General features: G+C 51.7%; 7 protein-coding genes and 1 non-coding gene across 8 annotated transcripts; 5 read left to right on the top strand and 3 right to left on the bottom strand.

Annotated features, from left to right (window-relative positions):
- Nucleotides 1–90: 90 nt before the first annotated feature.
- QC761_101420 (uncharacterized protein) lies at nucleotides 91–2,492 on the bottom strand (the record flags this gene model as incomplete). Its single annotated transcript, XM_062873385.1, has 2 exons — nucleotides 1,328–2,492; nucleotides 91–1,266 (listed from the first exon to the last, which is right to left on the bottom strand). Exons 1-2 carry the CDS (start codon nucleotides 1,898–1,900, stop codon nucleotides 91–93), a joined length of 1,749 nt encoding a protein of 582 aa, XP_062736404.1. The 5' UTR covers nucleotides 1,901–2,492.
- On the top strand, nucleotides 2,348–5,158 carry QC761_101410 (uncharacterized protein; the record flags this gene model as incomplete). Its single annotated transcript, XM_062873384.1, has 2 exons — nucleotides 2,348–5,052; nucleotides 5,105–5,158. The coding sequence occupies exons 1-2, from the start codon at nucleotides 2,971–2,973 to the stop codon at nucleotides 5,156–5,158; spliced, it is 2,136 nt and encodes a 711-aa protein (XP_062736403.1). The 5' UTR covers nucleotides 2,348–2,970.
- Nucleotides 5,159–5,747: 589 nt separating this feature from the next.
- Nucleotides 5,748–7,954, top strand: QC761_101400 (uncharacterized protein; the record flags this gene model as incomplete). The annotated part of the gene is made up of 3 exons (XM_062873383.1): nucleotides 5,748–5,979; nucleotides 6,045–6,867; nucleotides 6,976–7,954. 3 exons carry the CDS (start codon nucleotides 5,748–5,750, stop codon nucleotides 7,796–7,798), a joined length of 1,878 nt encoding a protein of 625 aa, XP_062736402.1. The 3' UTR covers nucleotides 7,799–7,954.
- A 3,278-nt stretch (nucleotides 7,955–11,232) lies between these two features.
- mxr1 (Peptide methionine sulfoxide reductase) lies at nucleotides 11,233–12,878 on the top strand. Its single transcript, XM_062873382.1, has 2 exons — nucleotides 11,233–12,357; nucleotides 12,429–12,878. Exons 1-2 carry the CDS (start codon nucleotides 12,048–12,050, stop codon nucleotides 12,776–12,778), a joined length of 660 nt encoding a protein of 219 aa, XP_062736401.1. The 5' UTR covers nucleotides 11,233–12,047; the 3' UTR covers nucleotides 12,779–12,878.
- Nucleotides 12,879–13,003: 125 nt separating this feature from the next.
- Nucleotides 13,004–15,118, bottom strand: QC761_101380 (uncharacterized protein). The gene is made up of 3 exons (XM_062873381.1): nucleotides 15,049–15,118; nucleotides 13,852–14,986; nucleotides 13,004–13,792 (listed from the first exon to the last, which is right to left on the bottom strand). The coding sequence occupies exons 2-3, from the start codon at nucleotides 14,394–14,396 to the stop codon at nucleotides 13,309–13,311; spliced, it is 1,029 nt and encodes a 342-aa protein (XP_062736400.1). The 5' UTR covers nucleotides 14,397–14,986; nucleotides 15,049–15,118; the 3' UTR covers nucleotides 13,004–13,308.
- Nucleotides 15,119–16,417: 1,299 nt separating this feature from the next.
- Nucleotides 16,418–16,925, top strand: QC761_0000800 (uncharacterized protein; the record flags this gene model as incomplete). The annotated part of the gene is made up of 3 exons (XM_062871733.1): nucleotides 16,418–16,451; nucleotides 16,482–16,719; nucleotides 16,889–16,925. 3 exons carry the CDS (start codon nucleotides 16,418–16,420, stop codon nucleotides 16,923–16,925), a joined length of 309 nt encoding a protein of 102 aa, XP_062736399.1.
- A 541-nt stretch (nucleotides 16,926–17,466) lies between these two features.
- On the top strand, nucleotides 17,467–20,619 carry QC761_101370 (uncharacterized protein; the record flags this gene model as incomplete). Its single annotated transcript, XM_062873380.1, has 1 exon — nucleotides 17,467–20,619. The coding sequence occupies one exon, from the start codon at nucleotides 17,467–17,469 to the stop codon at nucleotides 20,617–20,619; it is 3,153 nt and encodes a 1,050-aa protein (XP_062736398.1).
- A 606-nt stretch (nucleotides 20,620–21,225) lies between these two features.
- QC761_0000780 lies at nucleotides 21,226–21,337 on the bottom strand. Its single transcript has one exon. It is a non-coding gene; the product is annotated as a tRNA-Arg (tRNA).
- Between the last annotated feature and the right edge of the window lie 1,403 nt (nucleotides 21,338–22,740).

The raw sequence follows: 22,740 nt of genomic DNA, 5'->3' as shown, positions 1-22,740 counted from the left end.
AACCTGAGCGCCGTTTCCCATCCCAGAAATGTGAAGAAAGACAGCAGAGTACCAAAAGACAGTTTTTGTCATATTGGCCTTTCTTTTCCATCATGATTCCTCCTCAATCACCGCGGCCTCGTCACCTAAAGACATTTTTGACATTCGTCCAACATTGGAGACCGATGAAACCGATGACCGTCGACTTCTCCCTGTGTCGGTTGGCGTAAATGAAGAGCCCGCATAACTGCTGACAGACGAGGAGGATGATAAAGAGAGCTTTCTAGTACTTCCTTTGCTATCTCTCCGCTTACTCCTTTGGAAGAACCTGGGAATCTCGGGGGAAGGGTTGACAAGTCGGCAGAGGTACTGAGGGTCCCGGTGCGCCCGTTGCACAATCCGGTTGAGGTTCTTGTGTAGTGCAGGTGCTTTGGCGCGCTTTTCAGGATCTATCTGCAAAAGATCTCGCTCAATCAGGGTGATGAGATCCTCCACAGCGGTAGTGCTGTCCCCGTCACTGCAGCAGCGAGGGTCATCTCGTAGAAGCCCGATTGCATGAGTCACTTTGGAATGAATAGTCGCCGGGCCATCGTCGGTGGTGGACTGTGTGAAGAAGTTTCCAGGAGCTGTCCTGGGGTCTCCTCGTCGCGGCATCCGCTGTTTGCGAAACATCTCGACGGCCTCGAATTCGTATTGAAGCCAGACCACAAACTCCAAAAACATGCAGCCCAGTGACCACATGTCATAGCGACGAGGCCTTGGTTTTCCGTTTCTGAACTCGGAGGTAGCCTCAGGGGCTTCGTAGGATATGGTCGCATCTCGAGTGTTTGTGGCCTCGTTTCTGAGTGCCGTCGCCTCGTGGTGAAACTTGGACACTCCGACATCCGCAAGGACAAGTCTACCCCCAATTTTACCGGATCCTTGGGTGGCTTCAGGAAAGTGAAGGATATTCTGGGGTTTGATGTCCCCATGGCGGATTCCATTGTCGTGGAGGATTCTGATGGCATCCACGAGACCAAGCATTTGATCGAGAGCCCATGCAATGGTCTGCGGTGTCCACAAGCTCGTGCGTGAGCCATCCCCTTGGAGTTGCCAAAGGTCCCTCAGATTACCACCAGCTGCCCAAGGGAAGAAGAAGTAATTAACGGAACCTTTCTCGCAGCTTCCGAGAAGACGTATCAGATGCTTGTGGTGTAAGGATTGAATTCTGTCGAGGTTCTCCTTTTCTCGGTCGAAGGCTTTCTTGTCTGGGATTTCTTTGATAGCGATCCTGTCGTACGAGGTGGCCTACATCAAACATTTGCAATTAGTACAGGAGAGCAACAGGGCCGCAAAACGAACTTCTTACCGTGAAAGGAGGCAACTGGTGGGAAGGATGAAGTCTGCCATGATAGACCGATACGCCGTCACTCCCGCTCGCCTTCCATGTGCATTCCTCGAAGGGTAGGGGATGACTGCGGTTCAACTTCAGGGCCTGGCCAGCTGTGTGAAACACTGGTGCCAGAACAAGGTATTGCTTCTCGAGAAAGCTGTCGACGGCAGCCGGATCTTCCCAGTTGTCGAACGCCGGAAATGTTTTCTGAGTGGTTGAAGAGACGATGGTATCATGCTCTCCGTTTTTGACAACCTCAAGAGGGAGATGATCATCGATAAGGCCGTCCTTCGTGAATAAGGTCTGGATTGCTGATGGCTTGCCGATAAGGACAAGAATAGCAAACACCCTCCTTGCCTGTTGATGAATCTGACGGGCCAGGCTATCTTCGGAGACCAGAGTGTAAAGTCGTGATCCAAAACTGAGATGTGGGGTGATTTTCTCAATTGTAACCTTTGCTTCCACAACGCTCCGCGGTAGAAACTGGATTTCGCCAAGGCTTGACGTGATAAGGCTGCCTTTCAGCGACTTATAAAGAGGCCCTGACATGGTGCCCTGGGACGCTCTTGGCAAATGCGGACAGGCGGGTCTTCAAGCTAAAGCACCAGGGGCAGCAATTCAGCGCATGTAAACGAAAGTGCAGAAGCGAAGGGAATTGATTGATGCAAGTTTTATCTGGGACTTTTTAAGTTTAAGACTCAAGACGAGACTACATACCCTTCATGATGGCGGACCATGCGGACCATATTGGATGACTCGATATTCGCTCAAAGGGTGTGGAGGATGCCTTGGAGATGCCTGAAGGACGCCTGGGGGGTGCCGGAGTCGTAAAACAAGTGCTAAGGGTGTGTGAAGAGAAGAGGTGGTGTGTGGGAGGCCCTCTATTGGTCACCAGGAATCCGGGCCCGGGACCAACAGGCAGTGCAAGTCGCATGTCGGCATTGGGCATAGCCTGAATGAGCCATGAACAAGAATCCGGACATTTCTTCAGGATCCGGTAAGTTTAAAGGCATCCAAGCGCAATCGGAGACTTAGTCTAGCTAGGCAACACTCTTTTTGTCCATGTGACGGGATGAATGCGATGAAAACTCGAGATAAGGTACGCCCTTTCTGGCCGATCAAGAATTCAGAGATAAGGAATTTTTCTTGGTTGGAATGATGGAATCTGGACGGGAGGGAACCCAAAAGGCTGACCCCTCCCCCAGGTTTTCACCTGATTGCAGCTGGCTGGCAGATCAGGGTGTCGTCAACCAACTGCACCGCGCGATATCGAATGCGCGTTGTTGCAATCCATCACATTTCCCCTCGTCCTCGCTGGTCACCTATGCTGCATGAGAACTGCACTTTTGACTCCTCATCCCGCTTGACTGATCATTGACGAACCGCATGCCCACGATGCAGGGACAGATACGGACTTGCGCCAACGAGAGGGGAAAAGCTGAACCCCTCATCACCGAGACCCAACCACTCATCGGCCCTAGAACCACAGAAAGCAGGCCATATGCAAGTCACAATTGCTGACCTAGGAGCAGATAAGATGGCCAAGGAGGTTATACCCCGCACCTCGAGGGACTCTATATTTCAACGACAACTCGCCGCAAAACTTTCTGGATGTTGAGATGTCTTTACGACAAAAACACCGTCTGTCCTTCTGTTATTGTAACATGGGTACCATGCGGCGCTTCTTTGGTCGTCGTCGAAAACCTCCCCCTGAAACTTACCAGGAACCCGCTGTGGTGAGGCCCAATCCAGAGGAAGAACTTAGGAGTTTCCGGAGAAGGCTAGTACAGTCTTTTGTCACCAGCGCCCTTCCTAGCGGCAAGGAATTCCTCCCAGTCACAGAAATCGATAAATTGGTCACCTATGCAACCATTCGGCTGGTGCTTCCAGAAAAGGCTTCGACTGATGTGATTGATTTTGTTTGCGGTCACGGAAAGACACTGTTTCTTATTCTAGTGGTTGGCAATGAGGCTTCTCCAAATGACCTGTTGGCTATCATGGAGAGTTGCCGGAAACACAGCATGACAGACGCACACCTCCCGGTCGACCGTATACCCTGCGTCGGGGGAAAGTTACCATGCCATCAACGCGTTGCCCACCACCAGGCATGGGACGTATTTCATGACAAACTCTGGGCGCACATATCGTTTCGATTCTTTCAGGACCAAGCAATGTTCACAGCACCTGTTATTCTGAAAGACAAGTTCATATACGAGCTGAAGGAAGGATGTGTGCTCCCAATCACCTGGAAAGCCCAGAAGCCTCATATTGGCCATTTCAGTACGGTCTACGAGGCAGAAGTTCACCATGCCCATCACCAAGACGACAGATACTTGGGAGAGTCGCTCAAGGTTGCATTGAAACAGCTGAAACCACTAACTTCGGAACCTGGATACAATGTGGAAACGGCTTGGAACCACGAGACCTCTGCCTTGGAAGAGATAAACAAGCTGCAGCATAAACATCTCATCCGCCCATTAGCCGCCTTGCGATGTGGTCCGGAGCACTACATCATGTTTGAGTGGGCAGACGGAGGCAGTCTTCGAGAGCTCTGGGAAAGCCAAGGCCCAGAGCCGAAAGACCTTGACCCTGATCGAATCATGTCGGTCATTGAAGAGGTTCTCGGTATAGTCGGTGCCCTTTCAACCCTCCACGGCACAAACAACAGGACCAAGACTGGCAACGTGGTCCGACGGGCAGCAGATCTGGCAGGTATGGCAGCCGGTGAAAGATTGACGGTACCTGTTCCGCATTCGGTCAAACCGCGAGAGGGAGAAACAAAAGATTACAGCCCCATCACAACCCCCGATACATCCAAGTCCCCGAGAAATGTACCCGAGATTCACGTTCGATTCGTTGAACCATCAGACGACGAAGTTTCTTTTAGAAGCGAAGACCCGAACCGATCTTATGTCAGCGAGGAGAGCGATGCAAGCAGCGATGAACATTGGCGACATGGCGATCTGAAGCCAGAGAATATTTTACAGTTCAACCAGTCACAGACCAACGATTCCCGTTGGTTGGGAACGTTGAAAATTGCCGACCTTGGCCTGGCCAAGCAGCACGTCTTTGCCACCGCTCGAAGAAAGGACATGACAAACCAGAAATTCACGACATCTCATTACGAGGCTCCCGAAGCTGTCGCCAATCTACATCTCCCAAGGTCACGCCGCTTCGATATATGGTCTCTCGGTTGCGTTATTCTTGAATTCGTCATCATCATTTTGTACGGGAACAATGGGTTGGCGAGCTTTTATGACCAACATAAAATCCGCGAGAACCCGCACACAGACACCCTTTACTTCACAGTGGACCGAAATGTTGCCCGAGTGAGTGATATTGCGAGTCATTGGATCGCTGAGATTTTGAATGATCCAGAATGCAACCGGTCCGGTGGTTCGGCACTCGCAGATATCGTTCGACTTGTTAGGGACAGACTTCTTGTTGTTGAGTTACCCAGTGAAAACATGGTGCCTAGCCAGATTAGCAGATGCCGAGCTGATGCTGGCGAGCTGAAGGAAAAGTTGGAAGCTATTTGGGGGAAGGCCATACATGATGAGTCTCAGGGAGGCGATTACCTTTGCTTTACGAAAGACCGAGCAAATATTGCACCACCAAAACCCCTCCAAGTAATGAAGCCCAAGAGAACAGCAGCAAAAAGCCGACTAGGGGATGATCTTCTCAAAACACAGCCGAATCTTGTATGATATCCCGGTTTTCCTGTAACGAAGAACTCCGCTGATGGGACTTTAGGAGGTACGTGAACCGTATCAGTATCGATATGACTCTGGGAAGATAACCAACTGACACATCATTCACTCCGCTGAACACATTTAGACAGTAGGTTCATGATACAAAAGAACCAAGATTGTTGAGAAGAGTCGAGAGCTGACGACCATCAGTATGTGAGTCGCCTTTGTATCTGCAGATTCATGGATTTCACTGACCTCGAGGATCACGGCTCGAACGGGTAGACGGTATGTTCCTTGGACACTGATTTCTAAATCGTCTCGGGTATCTGACTGTGAACTTATTTGTAGCATGTGAGTGATTCTGTAAGAAAGCTAGCGGTTTCTGCTTTAAATTGACCCATAGGCCTGTCTACTGTGCCAGATCGTAAGTTTTTTTTTTTTTCTTTTTTTTTCTTTTTTTTTTTTTTTTTTGCTTATCCAGCTACTGCCTCTGACGGAGGAAATGAGCACTGATAGCTTCATGCAGCCTGTAAGATCAACCTCCTGAGTTGCTCCCTTCACGGCTCAGCACATGGCTTAACAAATCACAGTTAGTTACGACTTGGAGCTATCCAGTCGACAATGAATTCGCCTTGCGCCAACACTGTATCCGGTCATTGGCATCAAACCCACTCCCTGCAAACTCAATCCAGAGACTTTGCTCAATGTGCACGAATCGAGATCTGCTTTCCCCGGAGCCTTGCCAAGATAGCTTTGCGACCATCAAATCGACGTCCCGTAATTGCGAGCTACACATGCTTGTTTTCGATGCTTGTATCACCAAGTCAGGAACAACGCCCAAAGGTGAAACTGACTTGGTAAAATTACAAAGAATCGGCTCTCATCTTTTTTTGGATCGTATGCCTGATCCTTTTCTGTCTCTTTGTCTTGTTCCGAGTAAGTCAAGGATAATTCTAGCTAGATGCAGTACTCCTTCAGTTCACTGACTAACAGGCTGATAGCAAAGTACCCGTTGCGAACGCCGCCCAGTTTCAGGCACGCAGCTGACGAGATTCAAATCGGACTGCCAGCCCTGATGTCAACATACAGTGACGCATACTTCACCCTGCTTGCCAACTGGCTGAACGATTGCGATCTCAACCACCCAGACTGCTACCTCAAAGCAATCCCGTCGAAAAAGGGCTTGGCTCTCCCTACCAAACTTCTCGATGTCGGGAGCTCCGCAAGCCAGCAATCAATTTTACTGTGTTCCTCAACTTCGCTAGGTCTCAAAGGAGAAGACACACGGTACATCGCACTATCACACCCGTGGGGAGACTCTCGCCATAACAACCATTTCTCCACCACCGCCACCAACGTCAGCCCCAGGCTTACATCCGGGATAGCTATTAGTAGCCTTCCTAAGACGTTCAAGGACGCAGTTTCCGTGACCAGAGCTCTTGGGATCCGGTACTTGTGGATTGACTCTCTCTGTATCGTTCAAGGTCCACAGGGTGACTTTGAGACTGAAGCTCAGAAGATGGAGACAGTGTTCAGTTTGGCCTATTGCGTGATTGCGGCCAGCAGTGCCAGTGGCACTTCGAGCGGATTTTTGTCTTCACGCCCACAAAGAAAGTCTGTTGCCCTCAATCTGTCTGCTAACAGTGGCAAGGGCGACGTTGGAGACAGCGAAGACAACAACGCCATGGTCTATGTCTGCGAGGCAATTGACAACTTCCAGACAGATGTCATCGATGGTCCTCTCAACCAACGTGGTTGGGTGCTGCAAGAAAGAGCTCTTGCGCGCCGAACGATCTATTTCACCGAACGACAGACATATTTTGAGTGCGGTGCTGGGGTGCGCTGTGAAACACTTACAAAGATGACAAAGCACGTCCTTGGATCTCCTGATTGTTTCCTTTGTTACACTAACTAACCTTTCTTGTCTAAAAGTAACCAATCCTCTTTTCTCGGCGACCCCAACTTCCCGCAAGTAGCCCTGACCTCGAGCAAAGGGGGCAAGATCCGCCTGTACGAATCCCTTTACAAGACCTATTCCCGACTGCAATTCACGAGAGCATACGACCGCCCTATTGCCATCGCTGGCTTGGAGCAGAGGCTCGTAGCCGCTTTCGACACGAGAGGGGGGTATGGGATCTTTGACAGAGTCCCTTTTTTTGGGAGGAGTTTGCTTTGGACCTGCGAGGAACCAGGGGGTATGCGGAGGATCGAGTTCCCCGAGGAAGGACTGGGACGGTATAGGGTGCCACCTAGCTGGTCGTGGATGGCTTACACGGGTGCGATTGGTTTCATGGATTTGCCGTTCGAGGGAGTTCATTGGCTGGAGGATGACGTTAGGTCGCCGTGGGGAGCTGCGGTTTGGGAAATGAGTCTTGATACCAGCGGGTCAGGGAATAGTACTGCTAGTTCCATGTGGCATACCGGGCGCACAGATCAAGACAACAACCTCAGCGGGAAGGGTCGAAGACTGGTGGTAGAGTTGAAAGTTGCTGAGAAGAAGATCAAATGGGATGCTGGGCAGCGACCTACCGGGAGAGATGACGCCAAGGAATTAAGAGTTGTGGCTGTTGGGAGGCGAAAGTCGAAGAGCAATAAGCCTGCCAGGGCCCTTGAGCACCATGTCCTCGTGGTGGTTGGAATTGGTGGATGGACGGACAGTGGTGGGAGAAGAATATACCAGAGAGTGGGAGTTGGGTCTCTCCCGGGAGATTGGATTACACACAATGAACAGGAAGAGGAGATTTCCATCTTTTAGTTTATTCTAGCAGACGCTCAAGCAACGTGGTGTGTGCCGTTACCTCCAAGGCCGTGCTGGAGTCGTAGTTACTTTATTTGTCCATGACGTGAATCACAGGGCGCTCTTTCCTTTTGTGAAGCTGTTTGTTAGCCAGGCAGCTTCTGGGACCACCCCACGTTTGATCATTGACTTTTCAAACTATTTTTCACCAAATTCCTCAACCTATCTTGGCTGTTTTCCGTAGAATTTGCCAAGTCGACTTCTGCCACTACCTGGCTAGTTCCTCCTTACACCCTTCAGCAGCAAGACCACAGTCTTCAATGGCTCGTACAGTGCAGGCCAAGCAGAAACAGAGGAATCTTGACCTGGTGAAAGCGGAGTTTCAGTCGGAGTCGCTGCTTGGAAAGCGAGCCCGCAGGGACTCTCCGTCTGTTTTTCCCAAATCCAATTACAAAAGAAAGGGGTGTTAAAATTTGTTGATGCTAAATATCTCTTGACAAACGCAGAAAGAAGGCAAGGATTCCGGCAGACCCAGCGACGATGTCGAGGAAGATGGCGATGTCATTGTGAGCCTTTCTGAAAGAGTTACTCTCACCAAAGGAATGACTCGACCTCATCATCAAATTCATGGTCAAATGACAAGAGCCCCTTGTCTAGAATGTGTCTATCGCCTGGCCCAGACAGGGACTGTTCTAGAGTGCCCGAATGAGCTGGACACCGCAGAGGCCGGTAAATTTTGCCAGGCGGTGAATCTATTTGTTAATCCCCAGCGGAAAAATGAGAGTTGTTAACAGATTACTTCCAGCGAAGGACCTATTCTTTACGAGTTTCCTCACTTGTATCCGCGGGCCGTCGTAGAGATTCGATCTGAAGGTGGATTGGCAACTACGATGACGGCGACGAGTACGGCGACAGCGGCTTTTACAACACGGAATGGGAGACTGATGAATCTTGGTTCTGGGCCCAAACTACAGATGAGGCCGAAAATGATCACGGGCACACCATGCATGTGTTCAGCTGCCTTACATGCCTCAGCAATTTCTTCTACGAGAACCGAAAGTCATACAGTAGGATTGATTTCATAGATCCCGCCAACGAGGAGCTCAGAAAGGAGGTTTTCATCAAGATCCATGAGTGGAGGTGGTCTATAGACAGGCGCGTGAAACTGAAGACGAAGACGGAGTCGGAAGAGGAGAGAAAGACCGCTAAATAGCAGGCCCTGGACGAATTGGCTCAGGCTTATGAGAAGTGGATCGATGAGAGCCGCATTTTTGACAAATGGAAGCCAAGGATGAGGGCAACGCAGAGGAGAATGTCGATGGTGAAAAAGGTGGTCTGGAGGCTATGGGTGTCGGGCAGGACATGAAGGTGAATATCCCCAAGCCTGTAAGACTCGAGAATGATAGCAGCACAAAAAGAGCCAAGGTTAGGTGAGGTACAACGATCAGTTTACCTCCGAAGGCGGACAACACTACATAAGGTACCTGTCTGGTTTGACAAGCTAGCCTCGAAACACTGTGAGCAACGAAGATGCCATTTCGGTCAGTACATGTCGAAAGAGAAGGTTACACGGCATGCAGTGATAGTTGGGGGCTGAAATCATTCCACGATAACCTATATTACAAGTGGGTTACATTCGGGGAATTTGGGGCCCTCGCCTTGATCCTGCAGCTTGATGAGTGAGGCCCTGATAAGTGAGGTAGTTTCACTCATCCTCAGCAAACAACACCAGGTACAGATACCGGCCCAATAAAGCCCATGAATAAAGAGTTATTCCATTCTACCAGGCTGCCATCCTCTCTCCTGCTCGTCTACTGTCAGTGAATTCCACCCATCAACCATGGCAAAGAGCTGGGACTCAGGAACTGACCTGTCAGCAAACCCTGAGCAGCTTCTTCTTACCATCAATCGTGAAAATATGCAAGGCCATGATGAGACCAATCTGATCCCACTTTCTTTGGTGGTTTCAGGCATCAAGCGCCTTTTCCGCTTCATTGAAATTCACTTCGAACTCCTCCGATCATGACGCCCAAAATCGGCGCCAATATCAATATGCGGATGGAAAACCTGCTCTGAAGCAACTGAAATCCGGATGCCAGGTTGGGTTCAACCAAGAGCCAAATTGCACCTCTACCTGTATGGATCCTGATAGCATGTCTGCGTCCACCAGTACTCTCGCCACCTGCGTTACTCTTGCCTCTGCGGAAGTTCTCATCCGGAGCGGCAGTCTAGCCTGATCGCTGGACTCGGGTGACATGGCAGAGCTCAGAGCATATGGAGTGAACAACATTCGAGATTGGAATGGATCTTCCGTCCTGGGTTCAGTACTGCAGAGCGTGTAGCGTCTTGCCAGGCACACGACGGGCTACTCGGCAACTGTCCCCCAGACCTTTTGAATTTGCAGCGTGTCGGTTTTGACAGCTCGTCCTCTCTTATTGGGCTACAATCCGCATTGACAAGTTACTGTGATGGCACAGATGTGACTGTCAACGCTGATGTTGCTGGACCTGGCGTAAGTCGACGACTCCTGGTTCTCTTGAACAAGCCAACTAATATGAGTGTCATTGAGGTATAAGTTTTGTTCTCTCATATTGCTCAAACCGTAATGGTCTTGGTAGCATACGGGTTGATGAACATCTTGAATTCCTGGACATATCCAGTGCTCATGGTTAGTAGTACATCGGGCCATGACACTTTTGAAAGCGCCCTTCAACATCATGAACTCGCAACTGGTGCAGGTTCTAGCAGTCAATGGCGTGTTGCCTGTACTTCTGATGCAATCTCTTCTTCAGCGAGTGGGGATGGGATGGTAAGACTTTGTTTCCGCTTTTACAAGCGATTCTGTCAGCGGACCGGGCATTTTTCAGGTGGTATGCATTGGCCCTCACCCTCGGCAACTGCATTCTTGCGGTGGTCATCGATAATCTGGAAAGCCTTTCCCCAACAATGGAGACAGTCTGGTGCCATCTCCGTGCTACAGAAAAAGTTCAACAGTGTGGCAACAATCCTTCATTGCAGGCGTTCTGTTTGACCTCAATTCCCGAGTTGACCCCGCCTTCTTCGGAGTGCCAGAAGAGCGCATATCTATCCAGTAGTCATGATTCTAGTTCTTAATCAAGACCTGCTGCATATTGAGAAAAGCAGGATCCCCCGATGGGTTAGTGGTTTTGTAAACGCATGTCGTTTACGGTGGACTGGGAGAATAGTGCGGCTCCTCTGGGGTTTTGTTGAGTTCTTGGTGATGGTGAACTCGGCCGTTCATGTCTGGACACTCCGCAATATCGCTGAGGAATTGGGCATATCCGCAGGGAATCGGTGGAGCTATGGACAGGTTGTTGCCTCCATGGTATGGGCGCCCACTCTGGGGAAGTTGTTCTACTACAATATTTGTGAGTGAAGAATACCCACTCCATCCATCAATACATACTGACCACGGCCCTGGAATATTTGGTGTCAAGAAGGCCTTTGATGCTCATCTACTCAAAGAGGTAGAGGTTGGAAACCAATGTCTTTGCGAATAAGGTACATCGGTGACCTTGATTCGTCGAGCGAAAAGGTGACGTCGGCATGTTACTTTCAACGACGTATTGATTATCTAAAAAGGCATATTGGCTATCTTTTAAACTCTTATTCTTGTCGAAATTTGTAACTTGGGTCTCTCGGAGCCACGGGAATCCTCCTAACGAGTGAGAGAAACACGTTTGACTTGGATTCAGGGGTCACTCCTTTTCCATCATATCGATATGAACCCTAACCCTGCATTGTCAAATACCCCTCATTGATTTGGAAGCCCATGTCGCCCCCCTTGTGGTTTTGCCCCGCGCCGAATCTGCGAATCCCGGCAGCGGACGTCACGATTGCAAAGAGCTTCAGCAGAGCTTTGGAATCACTGCTACGATGACAGCTTTTTGTCACCAAAAGCATATGAATGCTGACAATTCCCACCGGCCAATTCTTTATCCTCACTTTTCCCCCGCTCCAGATTCTCAAAGAGTTGACTCATCCCATCCTTCCTCTCCTTCCTCATTTGACATCCCGGAAAACATCGTCAATAAATCTCTCTCGGTAGCTGCTCCAGACCCTCATTCGCATTTCGCAATCCCACATCCATTCTGTCGCAATCGCGGGAACTCCACCCTTTCCAGGGCCCACGATCCACCACATCCTAGCTCCCATTGCAACAATCGCATCGCGAGAGCTACATCATTATAATAAATCAATCACATCCCCTCCCCTCATAGCTTCGCTGCTTGCCGTAACTCTGTCCATGTCAACCTGCCCCTTCATCCTCACCAAGCTCTTCACCCCCTTCTCACGAGCCGCCATCGCCAAATCCCCAAACACCCACTCCCTCCTCAAGAAAATGGGCACCTCCACCTCCGCCTCCGCCGCCACCCAAAAGGAATACCCCGAGGGCGCCGCCCGCGCAACCGTCGCGGCCGGCTGCTTCTGGGGCGTCGAACACATGTACCGCAAGCATTTCGGCTCCAAAGGCCTCTACGACGCCCGAGTAGGCTACATTGGCGGTAACACCCAGGACCCTTCCTACCGCGCCGTCTGCAGCGGCAACACAGGCCGTATGTTTCCCCTCCCCATCTCTCTTTCCCTCAAAATCCCCACAATCTAACCTCCCCCCGATTCCCAACAGACGCCGAAGCCACCCTCCTAGTCTACGACCCCACCAAAATCTCCTACACCGACCTCCTCACCTTCTTCTACCGGATGCACGACCCCACCACGTCCAACCAGCAGGGCCCCGACAGGGGGTCCCAGTACCGCTCGGGGATCTTTTACCACGACGCCGAGCAGGAGAAAACCGCGAGGGAGATGACCAAAAAAGCAAACGAGCAGTGGTGGAACAACAAGATCGTCACCGAGATCCTCCCCGCGCAAAAGTGGTGGGACGCTGAGGATTACCACCAAGAGTATCTCACCAAGAACCCGTACGGGTACGAATGCCCGAGTCACTTTTTGAGAAATTTTCCCGATTTGCAATAGCAGCCCCGGAAGATGGCTACAAGACTGTGATTTTTTGAGCTGGGTTGGGATATCTTTTTTTTTTTTTTGTTTGGTGAACGAGAAAGGGGGTTCGGCGTACTGGTAAACAAATGGGACAGGGCAGGAAGACATGGGAACACAGCACGGCAGCTTTTAACATGTGATGGACATCACCTCAACGGATATATCACGAAATGCAAGCGACGGAGTTGGCAGTGGACGTTTGCTTTGGCAATGTTTAGAATGTTTTTCTGGCCTTGGTAGCAAGGCTGGTATAATACTATTTTTGTGTACACATTTGGAGAGCCATCAGCAGCTGCATGGTACCTTTGATGTTACCCCAATTCCAACAGAAAGGAAATTATACCAAATTTCCAAGTCCTAATAACGCACAAGGAGAGCAGAGAGAGTCGCTATTTCCTTAAAAGCGCCGCCCATTCGTGATCGCAACGGTCCTGATCTACCGATAGTGAACACCCCCAGCTGTTGTCGCTTCTTATCATCGATTTCCCGACCTATCCTCCACAGGTTTACTTCCTCCTCTGCTGCATCATCAAAATCTGGACCATGCGCACAAAGATGTTGAGGAAGTCAAGCTCAAGGCTGATGCTCTCGTTGACTGGATCGCGCTTGATGAGGCCACGCTCAGCCAGGCGGGCGTGGTGCAAGACCTTCTGCACGTCATAGAGAGTGAAACCACCGAAGACGGCCAGACCACCCCAGAGCCAGAGGTTCTCGGTGACGGCGAGTGTGCGAACGGCGGTGGCGGGAAGAACAAGAGGGGCGAAGCCAGAGACGGCCACAATGGCAGCACCGGCGAGAAGAGGACCGCCGATGTAAAGGTACTTGTCCTGCTTGGCGGTAGCGCCGACGATCGAGATGGAGCCCATCATGGCAGCTGTATAGAGACCGGCGCGGGCAAGAAGAGCAGGGGGAGCCATGACCATCAAGGGAGCAACGAAAGCGGCCTGGGTGGCATTGAAGACGGCCCAGAAGGCATACTTGGGAACATAACTGCAAGACGGACGGTAAGCAATTGCCAACAACACGATTGACGATTGGCAGTAACATACTTGTCAGGGTCCACGGAGCGGGTAGCAATCATAGAACCAATGCTGAGAGCCAAACCACCGATGCCGACAACCCAAGGGTTGGTCTGCATAAGTCTGTAGACAAATCCGCTTTGGAGCATCTGATAGGCTGTCATGCCGATAATACCGACACCAAGACCAGTGTGGAGGAAGGTCTGGTTGAGATACTGGCGCTCAAACTTGGGCATACCACCCTCTCTCGACTCCCCGTTGAACATGACATTGACAGCGACGAGGGTGCCGCCGAAGATGGCGCCGCCGATGATGAGCTTCCGCACCGTCTCCTTGCGGCGGGCTGCAGGATCGTAGTATGCATAGCCGCTCTGCTGCTGGTAACTACGGGAGGAGCCTCGAAGTCTGGCGAGAATGTTGCTGGAACTGTTCTTGGAGCTCAGTACTGTCCTCGAGGTGAAGAAGGTATTCTGCTTTGCTGATTGATGGAAGGCGCGCATTGCTGACGGGGGCTTCGCAAACTGCATCGCCAGACGAGGGGCGAACCCCGCGCGGAGCGTAAGTGTGAACGACATTATTCTGGTTGTGGTCGATGCTGTCTCGATGATGACGGCGACAATAGGAGTTGTGTGATCTAGGGACTTTTAACGGTGGTGCATCACCAGGGCGAAAGGCAAAATGAAGATGACGTTTCGAGGTGGGCTTTTGCTTAGCTAACACCAAAAGGTGGCCCAAGCTTTCCGGAAGCTTCGAGCAACCCCGCGTCTACCCGGGTTCAGCCTGCAATAACCCCAACCCTATGACACATCTTGGCCTCATGACGACAGAGTTTTGGGACGGCTTCCAGTCACAGCTCGGAGATAGGTAGTTTTTCCATGGAGATATGGACTTTGCGGACTTGATAATATTCTTCAGCTAAAATACCCATGTGGTTTTGGTGGAGTCTGATATGAACGCTACCACTTGAACCACTTGCACTCTTTCAGACCGTGAGATCCAAGCTGAATAGCCCGAGGACGATGAGAAAAAACTAAGACATGACATCTTTATCGGAGAGCTCACCTTCCTCTCTCGTCTCAACAAACAAGCCACATATAAGCTCGTCCTTTCGTTTGTGTGTCGTCTACTTAACAAGCGATGCTACATATGGAAGGTCTACTCCGTACTACTAGTAGAATAGAAATATCACTAGAAATCCCGCAATGTCTCCTCTTGACGTGCTCTCACTCAGCCTTTCAGCCCGCGCCTCATGCTGTGCCACGGTGCTCATCAGAGAGGTGTTTGGTTGAGTTCCCAGAATAACCACGCTGTCAAACACACCGTCTTGATGCAGGCGTTCGTCTCTTGGCGGTCTGGTTGGCTGGGCAGAGGGTGACAGGGTCAAATATGCAGAAGTCCGCAACGGCAAGCCCAGGGACGAGACGGAGAGATTGGCCCATGCCCGACGCACAGTCCAACGCTAGAATCCTTCTCGAACAAGAAGCACGGGCCATCCATGGTTGAGGCGGCAAAAGAGATGCCGGTCATCCCGGATGCGTATGGGGTCACTGTGACCACAGCATTCGCTGGACCCTGAGTGTTCCTGGGCGGTATCCAATACCAATCCCAGGCTGAAACGCGAAGCCAGAATCACCGTCATCCATGAGTAGGTAACTGAGTTCAGGCATGGAGAACAGAGCTTCAGCAACTGCCTGGCGGGCCGTTGGCAAGCTGGAACCACGCGGAGCTGGGAGAGCGAGCTCGTCATCGTGCAGCATGGCGCCCTCAGCTGCACGGCTCCTTGCGCCGCTGAAGAATGACGGGAGACCACCATTTGCCCGTTTACGCCCCACAGCCCAGGCTTCCTGTACTCAGTCAATTGTGTCGATTCCATAACTGAGCGATATCAGTCTCCTACTGCTATCTGGTATCTGTCGCAATGGGCGGTTACAGAGCACTCCTAGCCCCTCCACTCCCGTAGAATGGACCACATGGCGCATGGTGGGATGCAATCATCCTAGGTAGTGAGGTGACGGGGAGTTTTGTTGGATCTGCGGCAGAACCCTGAGTGACAAGGCGATGGGAGCACCGCCAACGTTTATCCCGTCTCGGGATCTTATAGCTTGGTCATGTTAGGCTACCACATTAAGGTAGAGCACCTCGTTCCGCGGCACATGTCGCAGGAAGGAGAGACAACTCCCATCGCTGATGGAAGCAGAGATAACAAAGAGGAAGGGAGGTCATGCCCCACCCCTGCATCGTCTGCATCTGGTGCATCTTGCTTGCTGGCAGTGTGCCTCCTGGCGCGCCGTGCCCCGCATTCAATGCCCCTGCCCGCAGCCTACCCAAATCGCAAATCTCGAGCTCTGACGCGACAAGAACGGAGCTCCTTTCTGCTTCAACTGTCTGCACCTCCCCCGAATCGGCCAAAGCACGAGCATTTTGTCTCCTCCAGCTCCACCGCCGCCGGCCATCGCAACGCCCATCTTCTGCTTCCTTTGCTGCTGTACATAGGAGGCCAAAGTGCCGGATTGTATCCCAGTTGTTTCCAGTTGTCAAGGCCGTGCTTGGCACCGGCATCCATTACCACGCCGTTCGGCTACCTGTCGTGGTCCCCATGACCTCTCACCATGTCAACAACAACCTCTATAGTCCATAATCTTTGTTTGCCAAAAGCACAGCGTGTGGCTCTTTAGCATCGAGGCTGAATGCCACTGCCTTTCCTCCGAACCGCGAGAGCAGCAGTCCTTCAGACTCTTTCAGACGAGACATCTTCTACCCCGACGACTCCAGCGTCTCCAACGAGCTACCCCTTGCTTCCCTCCACCTTCTCTGCCTCGTCTCTGTTCAGCATAACAGCAGCATCGATCAAAGATTCACCCATACGCATTCCGACTCGCTGGCTGATCTCTATCCCGTGTTCTTTCCGCCTTTGGGGGTGCACCCCACACTTTGACCTGTGATATCGCCGAACAATCTTGCCATCCAGCTTTTGGGTGTTTCAGCTCTTTTACCACAAGTAAGCGGTGCGCAAGGCATGCCAGGACCACTGGAGAAGCATTGATACTGACCAAGTTTGGTGCTATAGTCTCATCTTTTCCGAACCTACGCTTGGCTTTCACTAGAGATCGAGAGGAGCTGCCTTGCCCTTTTCTTCTGCTGAAGGCCTGATATTGGCCTTCGAATCGCTTGACTGTGTTCGAAACCGAGTGTGCCTTTGGATGCGCAAGCCGTTTTTGCGCGATCAACAGATCTTCCACATACAACTATCGACCCACGCAATCCAATTCGCCAACGTCCTTGTAGTGTGTTTGAGAAACCAGCGCCTCCGCCTATACATTGCCATATCAACTCTTTCCCCACACAGGCCAAGACGAGCCTCAACAAGCGAGGGACAAGCGAGTGCATAACTTGGTTTCCCCAACTTCTCTGTGCCTGGTCTTCCTTTTGTGAGGGAAGCCGTAGTTGCTGGCTGGATATAGCATGAACAGTTACCGCCTAATTTCGATCTAGCCGGGCCCTCTACATTGTACGACATCACGGGGCGAGAGAAGCCATTGCTACCCGCGATACACTGTCACACTCGGGGTCATTCTAGGTAATCTCATCAGGTACCGTACTCCATCGGCTTCTGGGAGGGCTTCCTTCCGGTCTACCCAAGACAACATGCGACGGAATCGAGCTCCGACACCGCCAACCTCGCCCTACCGGGCCCTGGCGCACCATCATGCACAGCATGGAGCGGCAGCTCAGGCGGCACAGCAGGCTCGTGATTCGGTATCTTCAGTGATCAGATCGTTCAACGTCGAAACCAACCCAACTCGGCCAGTGCGTCCCTCGCCACTGACTGCTTCCACCATTCCCGACATGCCCCTCGACTTGGTGGATCGCATACGTTCCTTTCCACTCTTCATGTCTGCCCCCGACGATTTCCTTGCCGCCATTATCTCCCATCTCAAACTCCAACTCCATTCCGCCCATGACCACATCCTTACCGAGGGAGACGAAGCGAAAGCAATGTATTGGCTAGTCCGGGGCGTTGTTGCTGTCACATCTCGTGACGGTGAGGCCGTTTATGCAGAGCTGAAGCCCGGTGCCTTCTTTGGAGAAATCGGGGTTTTGATGGACATGCCGAGAACTGCTACCATCGTTGCGCGGACGAAGTGCATGCTGGCCGTGTTGAAGAAGGAGGATCTTCAAGCTGAGCTGCCCAAATATCCAGAAATGGGTACAGCTATCCGTCAAGAAGCACAGGAGAGACTGTCCATCCTCAAGAAGAAGCGTCAAGAAAGCGGACTCAGTAGCAGACTTCCCGACACGAATGGCGCACAATTAGCCCGTGAAGCTGTGCCTGGGGAGGTTAGCACAGGAGAAGTTGGTATCATCAAAGAGGGAGCCGTTGTCAACACCAAAAAGCGAAAGTCTCCAAGTCCAGGCGTCATTGAGGATCCAACAGTTGGTGGAAGCGCACTCGGCGGCGGCTATGTCAACGTCCGAAAAACACTCAAAGAGCTACCTCTTTTCTCGAACCTGCCTCCGGATATCTTGCACTTCCTTGGCCTCAGTGCACAACCAAAGTCATACTCACCGTTTACCGACATTGTCCGTCAAGGGAGCCCTGGAAATGAGATCTTCTTCATCGTCCGGGGAGAAGCTGAAGTCATTCACGAACCTCTGAGCCCACCAGCCTTCAAGCGAGACACGAGGTCAGCATTTTCGCGGCCAAGGTTAAAACAAGGCCAGTATTTTGGTGAGGTGGCAAGCTTGGGGCTTGCAGAGGGTAGAACAGCTACTGTCCGATCCATCACAGCCGTAGAATGCCTGATGATTGGTGGGGATGCGCTTGAAGAGTTGTGGAGGAGATGTCCTCCGGAGGTCAGGTCACAGGTGGAAGAAACAGCAAAGCAACGCTACCATTCTTCGGACGAAGACGTGGATATGACTGACCCCGAAAGCCATGCGCTATCGTCGGATGAAGAGAAGCCCACATCGAATGAGATAGAGGTGGCGTTGCCGACTGTCACCTTCACGACGCCATCCAAGCCCGGCTCCCCAGCAAGTGAAGATTCAGATGTCACCAGACAGCCGTCTGACCCGGATCCTTTTTTAAGTGTGGACATGGAGAATCTTCGTAACCGGCGTCGCAACTCGCTGGCCCCACCGGTTCCTCAAACAGACAACTCGGCCATCGTTAGCCCCGTGAAGGTGCAGCCGGTCACTTCTATCACGGTGCCGCTATCCCCGGTTTCTCCGGATGGCTGTCCTCTACCAGCTAAGCGCGCAAGGACCCTTTCACGGAGCTCCGCGACGGATCCAGGCGATAGGATAACGGCCATATCAGATGACCTTTGGGTACATGTTTTTCAGCACCTCGATCTGCTTGAGCTCATACGATTGAGAGCCGTCAGTAGAAAGTGGCGTCAGCTGTTAACTACGAGTCCGAACCTATGCACCGAGATTGATCTCGCTCCGTTCAATCGGAAAGTCAATGACTGGGCTTTGGTCAATATCCTAGCGCCCTTTATTGGGCAGCGGCCAAGCAAAATAGATATCAGCAACTGCTTCCACATCACCGACGAGGGCTTCCAGGCATTGTACCGATCGTGCGGCAGCAATATCAAGGTGTGGAAAATGCGCAGCGTGTGGGACGTGTCTGCCGGTCTCATTTTGGATATGAGCGAGAATGCCAAGGGGCTTGAGGAGGTGGATTGGAGCAACTGCCGCAAAGTCGGCGACAACCTCCTTGCTAGGGTAGTGGGCTGGGTGGTGCCTGAACCACCGCCACCACGTGAGAACCACAAGAATGTGGTAATCTCTAGCTCTGCTGCGAAGGGCAGGAGATCCTCGCAGTACCAACAACGAGGACAGCAACAGGCCGGACAACCAGGAGCGCCTCAACCTCCACCTCCAGGCACGGTCATCGGCTGTCCCCGTCTCCGCCGCCTTAACCTCTCGTATTGCAAGCACATTACGGACCGCTCCATGGCGCACTTGGCTGCTCATGCGTCCAATCGCCTCGAGTCTCTTTCCCTCACCCGATGCACCTCTATCACCGACGCCGGGTTCCAGCAGTGGGGAGCCTATCGGTTCACCGAGCTCACCCACTTGTGCCTGGCTGATTGTACCTACCTCTCTGACAACAGCATCATTGCCCTTGTCAACGCCGCCAAGGGGCTTACACACCTCGACTTGAGCTTTTGCTGTGCGCTCTCCGACACGGCAACTGAGGTTGTTTCGATTGGTCTGCCCAATCTGAAGGAACTCCGTCTCGCGTTTTGCGGTAGTGCTGTCAGTGACGCCAGTCTGGGGTGCATCTCCCTCCACCTCAACGAACTCCGGGGGTTGAGTGTCAGGGGTTGTGTGCGAGTGACGGGTAACGGGGTGGAAAACGTGCTGGAGAACTGCCCGGCGCTGGAGTGGCTTGATGTGAGCCAGTGCAAGAACTTGGGGAGCTGGTTGATTGGGGGCGGCGTGGGGAGGTGGGGGTATGATGAGCGGAATGGCGTTAGTGGGCAGAGGGGAAAAAATGGGGAGGCTTGGGTCATTGGATTGCAGAATGGGATTAGTAGCGTGCGGAATACACCTGGGGGAAAGATGGGGCCTGGAGGAGTCGGATATGGGAGTGTCGGTGGGGGTGGGAGGGTGTCCAGAGGGGGGAATACAAGGACGAATATGGGACCGCCACCGTTGCCGGGGGTCAAGCCTTTGGGTCCTGGGCCGGTTATGAGGCCTGTTATTCCGCCACGGGGGGTGGTGAATAAGAGTTTGAGGAGGCCAGTGAGGTTTGTTGTGGAGAAGGGGCCTGGTGGGTTGAGGTGAGGTTGTACATGACTGTGGTATTTTATGTGATGAGGATATGTTTATGAGGGATGAAACTTTTTCCTTTATTTGAGGGGCGGTTTAGTGGAAAAAAAAAGTGGAAAAGAAACGGTGGGGGCTTTTGCATATTGAACTTGTGTAAATGGGAGTACATTTCTGGCGTGGTTTATTATTTGGTTTGAGGGAATTATCTAGCAGGATAGTGAACAGGGTCATCCTTCGTTGGATTGGGGTTGTGGATTGAAGGGGGAGATATTTGGCATTGAGTAGATATTTTGGGTGAGGATAAGTGATGATGGAAAACACCTGAGGAAAGAAAAGAAAGGGGGCAACAAAAGGTCTGCTTGATACCCTTTTTTCTTTTTGGTATGTTGGGGACGAGGTGAGGCAGATAATGTTAGAATGATAATGAGATGTTGATGCATGATGGCTTTTGTGAGTGAGCAGTGTGAAGGTTGGGAGGCAAGCGGGGGATGGATCTGTAGGATATGGCAACCTCGGCGATAGTGAGGATAAGGACCAGGTCCTTTGAGAAAAAGAAACATCACAATGAACAAAATAAGGTAGCTGCTTTTTCATGTGTCGAGTCACAAAAAAGCAAAAGAAAGCCCGACGTGGGACTCGAACCCACAGCCTTAAGATCACTTTGAATCCAACTCATATGAGATCAGAAGAGAGAAAGTAGAAGTCTTACGCGCTACCATTGCGCTAGCCGGGCTGGTTTTGTCTGTTGTTGTTGGTTGGAGTTCGGGAATGGAAGAAAGGGTTTTCATGCGGGTGTAATTCCTGACTCTTGTGTGCATGTGGAAACAAGGTTTGGTCGGGTTTTGCTTGATGGGTGGAATGGTGGCAAGGGTTATGCTTGGTGGGTTCGGCAGTTGGTTGCCGGCCGGCTGAGGGGAGGGGGGAGTCAGAGGTTCAGGGGGTGCTCTATGGTGAGGTATCTGCAAATCTACCCCATGTACTCCGTATAGAACACTTGGAACAGCTGCTCTGTTTACACAGAGAATTGGTGGTGCACGCAACGCAGCGGTGCCCCATCCTCTATCCTGTAAACTACCAACATATCAAGCCGGTGATGCCCCCTTCTTCTCCTTTCTCATTTCACGCTCACGACTTCGAGCCTCCGCATTCTCACGTTCAACTTCCAACCAAGTCTTGGTCTCTACATGCACATCGGCCAACACCTTCTTCCGGATCAGGAAGGAAGCGAGTAAGCCAGCGGCCGTGATACAAGTGTACATGATCCACATGGGCTCGAAAGAGTCTGCCAGAGCAACACGGACAGCGTCGCGTTGGCCTAACGGAAGGTTCTCGATGATGTCGATGTCAGCGCCACCAGCCACTGTAGGCGTCCAGGTCGATGAACAAGTCAAAGCCGAGGGTCATCATGAACAACCCGAAAATGATGGGCGGTCTGTACCAACCGGTTCTCGCAACCAGCCATCCGGTCACGAGACTCCCAAAGGAGAGCGAGAGAGCGGTAGGGAGAACGTAAAGGCCTGACTCGATAGGGGTGTTTGGCCTGCTCACCTGGGCGCTTTTCATCTTCTGGGAGGCGCGTTACGCCATACTTCCTGTCATGCCAATGTCCTTGTTCAGAAACGTGAGCAACGCCGCGACCCTCTTCTGCGTCTTCATTCAAGGAGTCGTCTTTATCTCGGCATCCTTCTTCCTTCCGCTCTACTTTCAGGCCGTGAGTGGGAAGACGAGAAGGCAGATAACTTCAACCGAGTTCCAAGGTGCTGAAACACCGCCGTATTCAAGACCGAAGAGGAACATGAGCGTGGCGGCAACTACCAAAAAGAGCCCACCCAGTCGATAGCTTTGAGGCCTTCAATGAGCGGTGTCCGTGGTGTGTGGAGATCGAGAAAAAAGAGGATAATGAGGAAGGCAAACCCGTCAAGAGGGAGGTTGATGTAGAAGCACCTAGATCTATTAGCAAAGGTTAACTGGCGTGAGTGAGCTTGAACATACCATCGCCATGACACCTTCTCAGTAAACGCACCACCAATGGCCGGACCTGTTGCCGCAGCGACTGCCCAAACACCGCCGATGACACCATAGAAAACACACCGAATGTTCAGAGGGAAGATGTCGCCGATAACAATCTTTATAAGA

This window comes from Podospora bellae-mahoneyi, assembly GCF_035222275.1.
Source record: "Podospora bellae-mahoneyi strain CBS 112042 chromosome 1 map unlocalized CBS112042p_1, whole genome shotgun sequence".
NCBI classification, from domain to species: Eukaryota; Fungi; Ascomycota; class Sordariomycetes; order Sordariales; family Podosporaceae; genus Podospora; species Podospora bellae-mahoneyi.
This window is presented reverse-complemented; position numbering and strand designations above follow the sequence as displayed.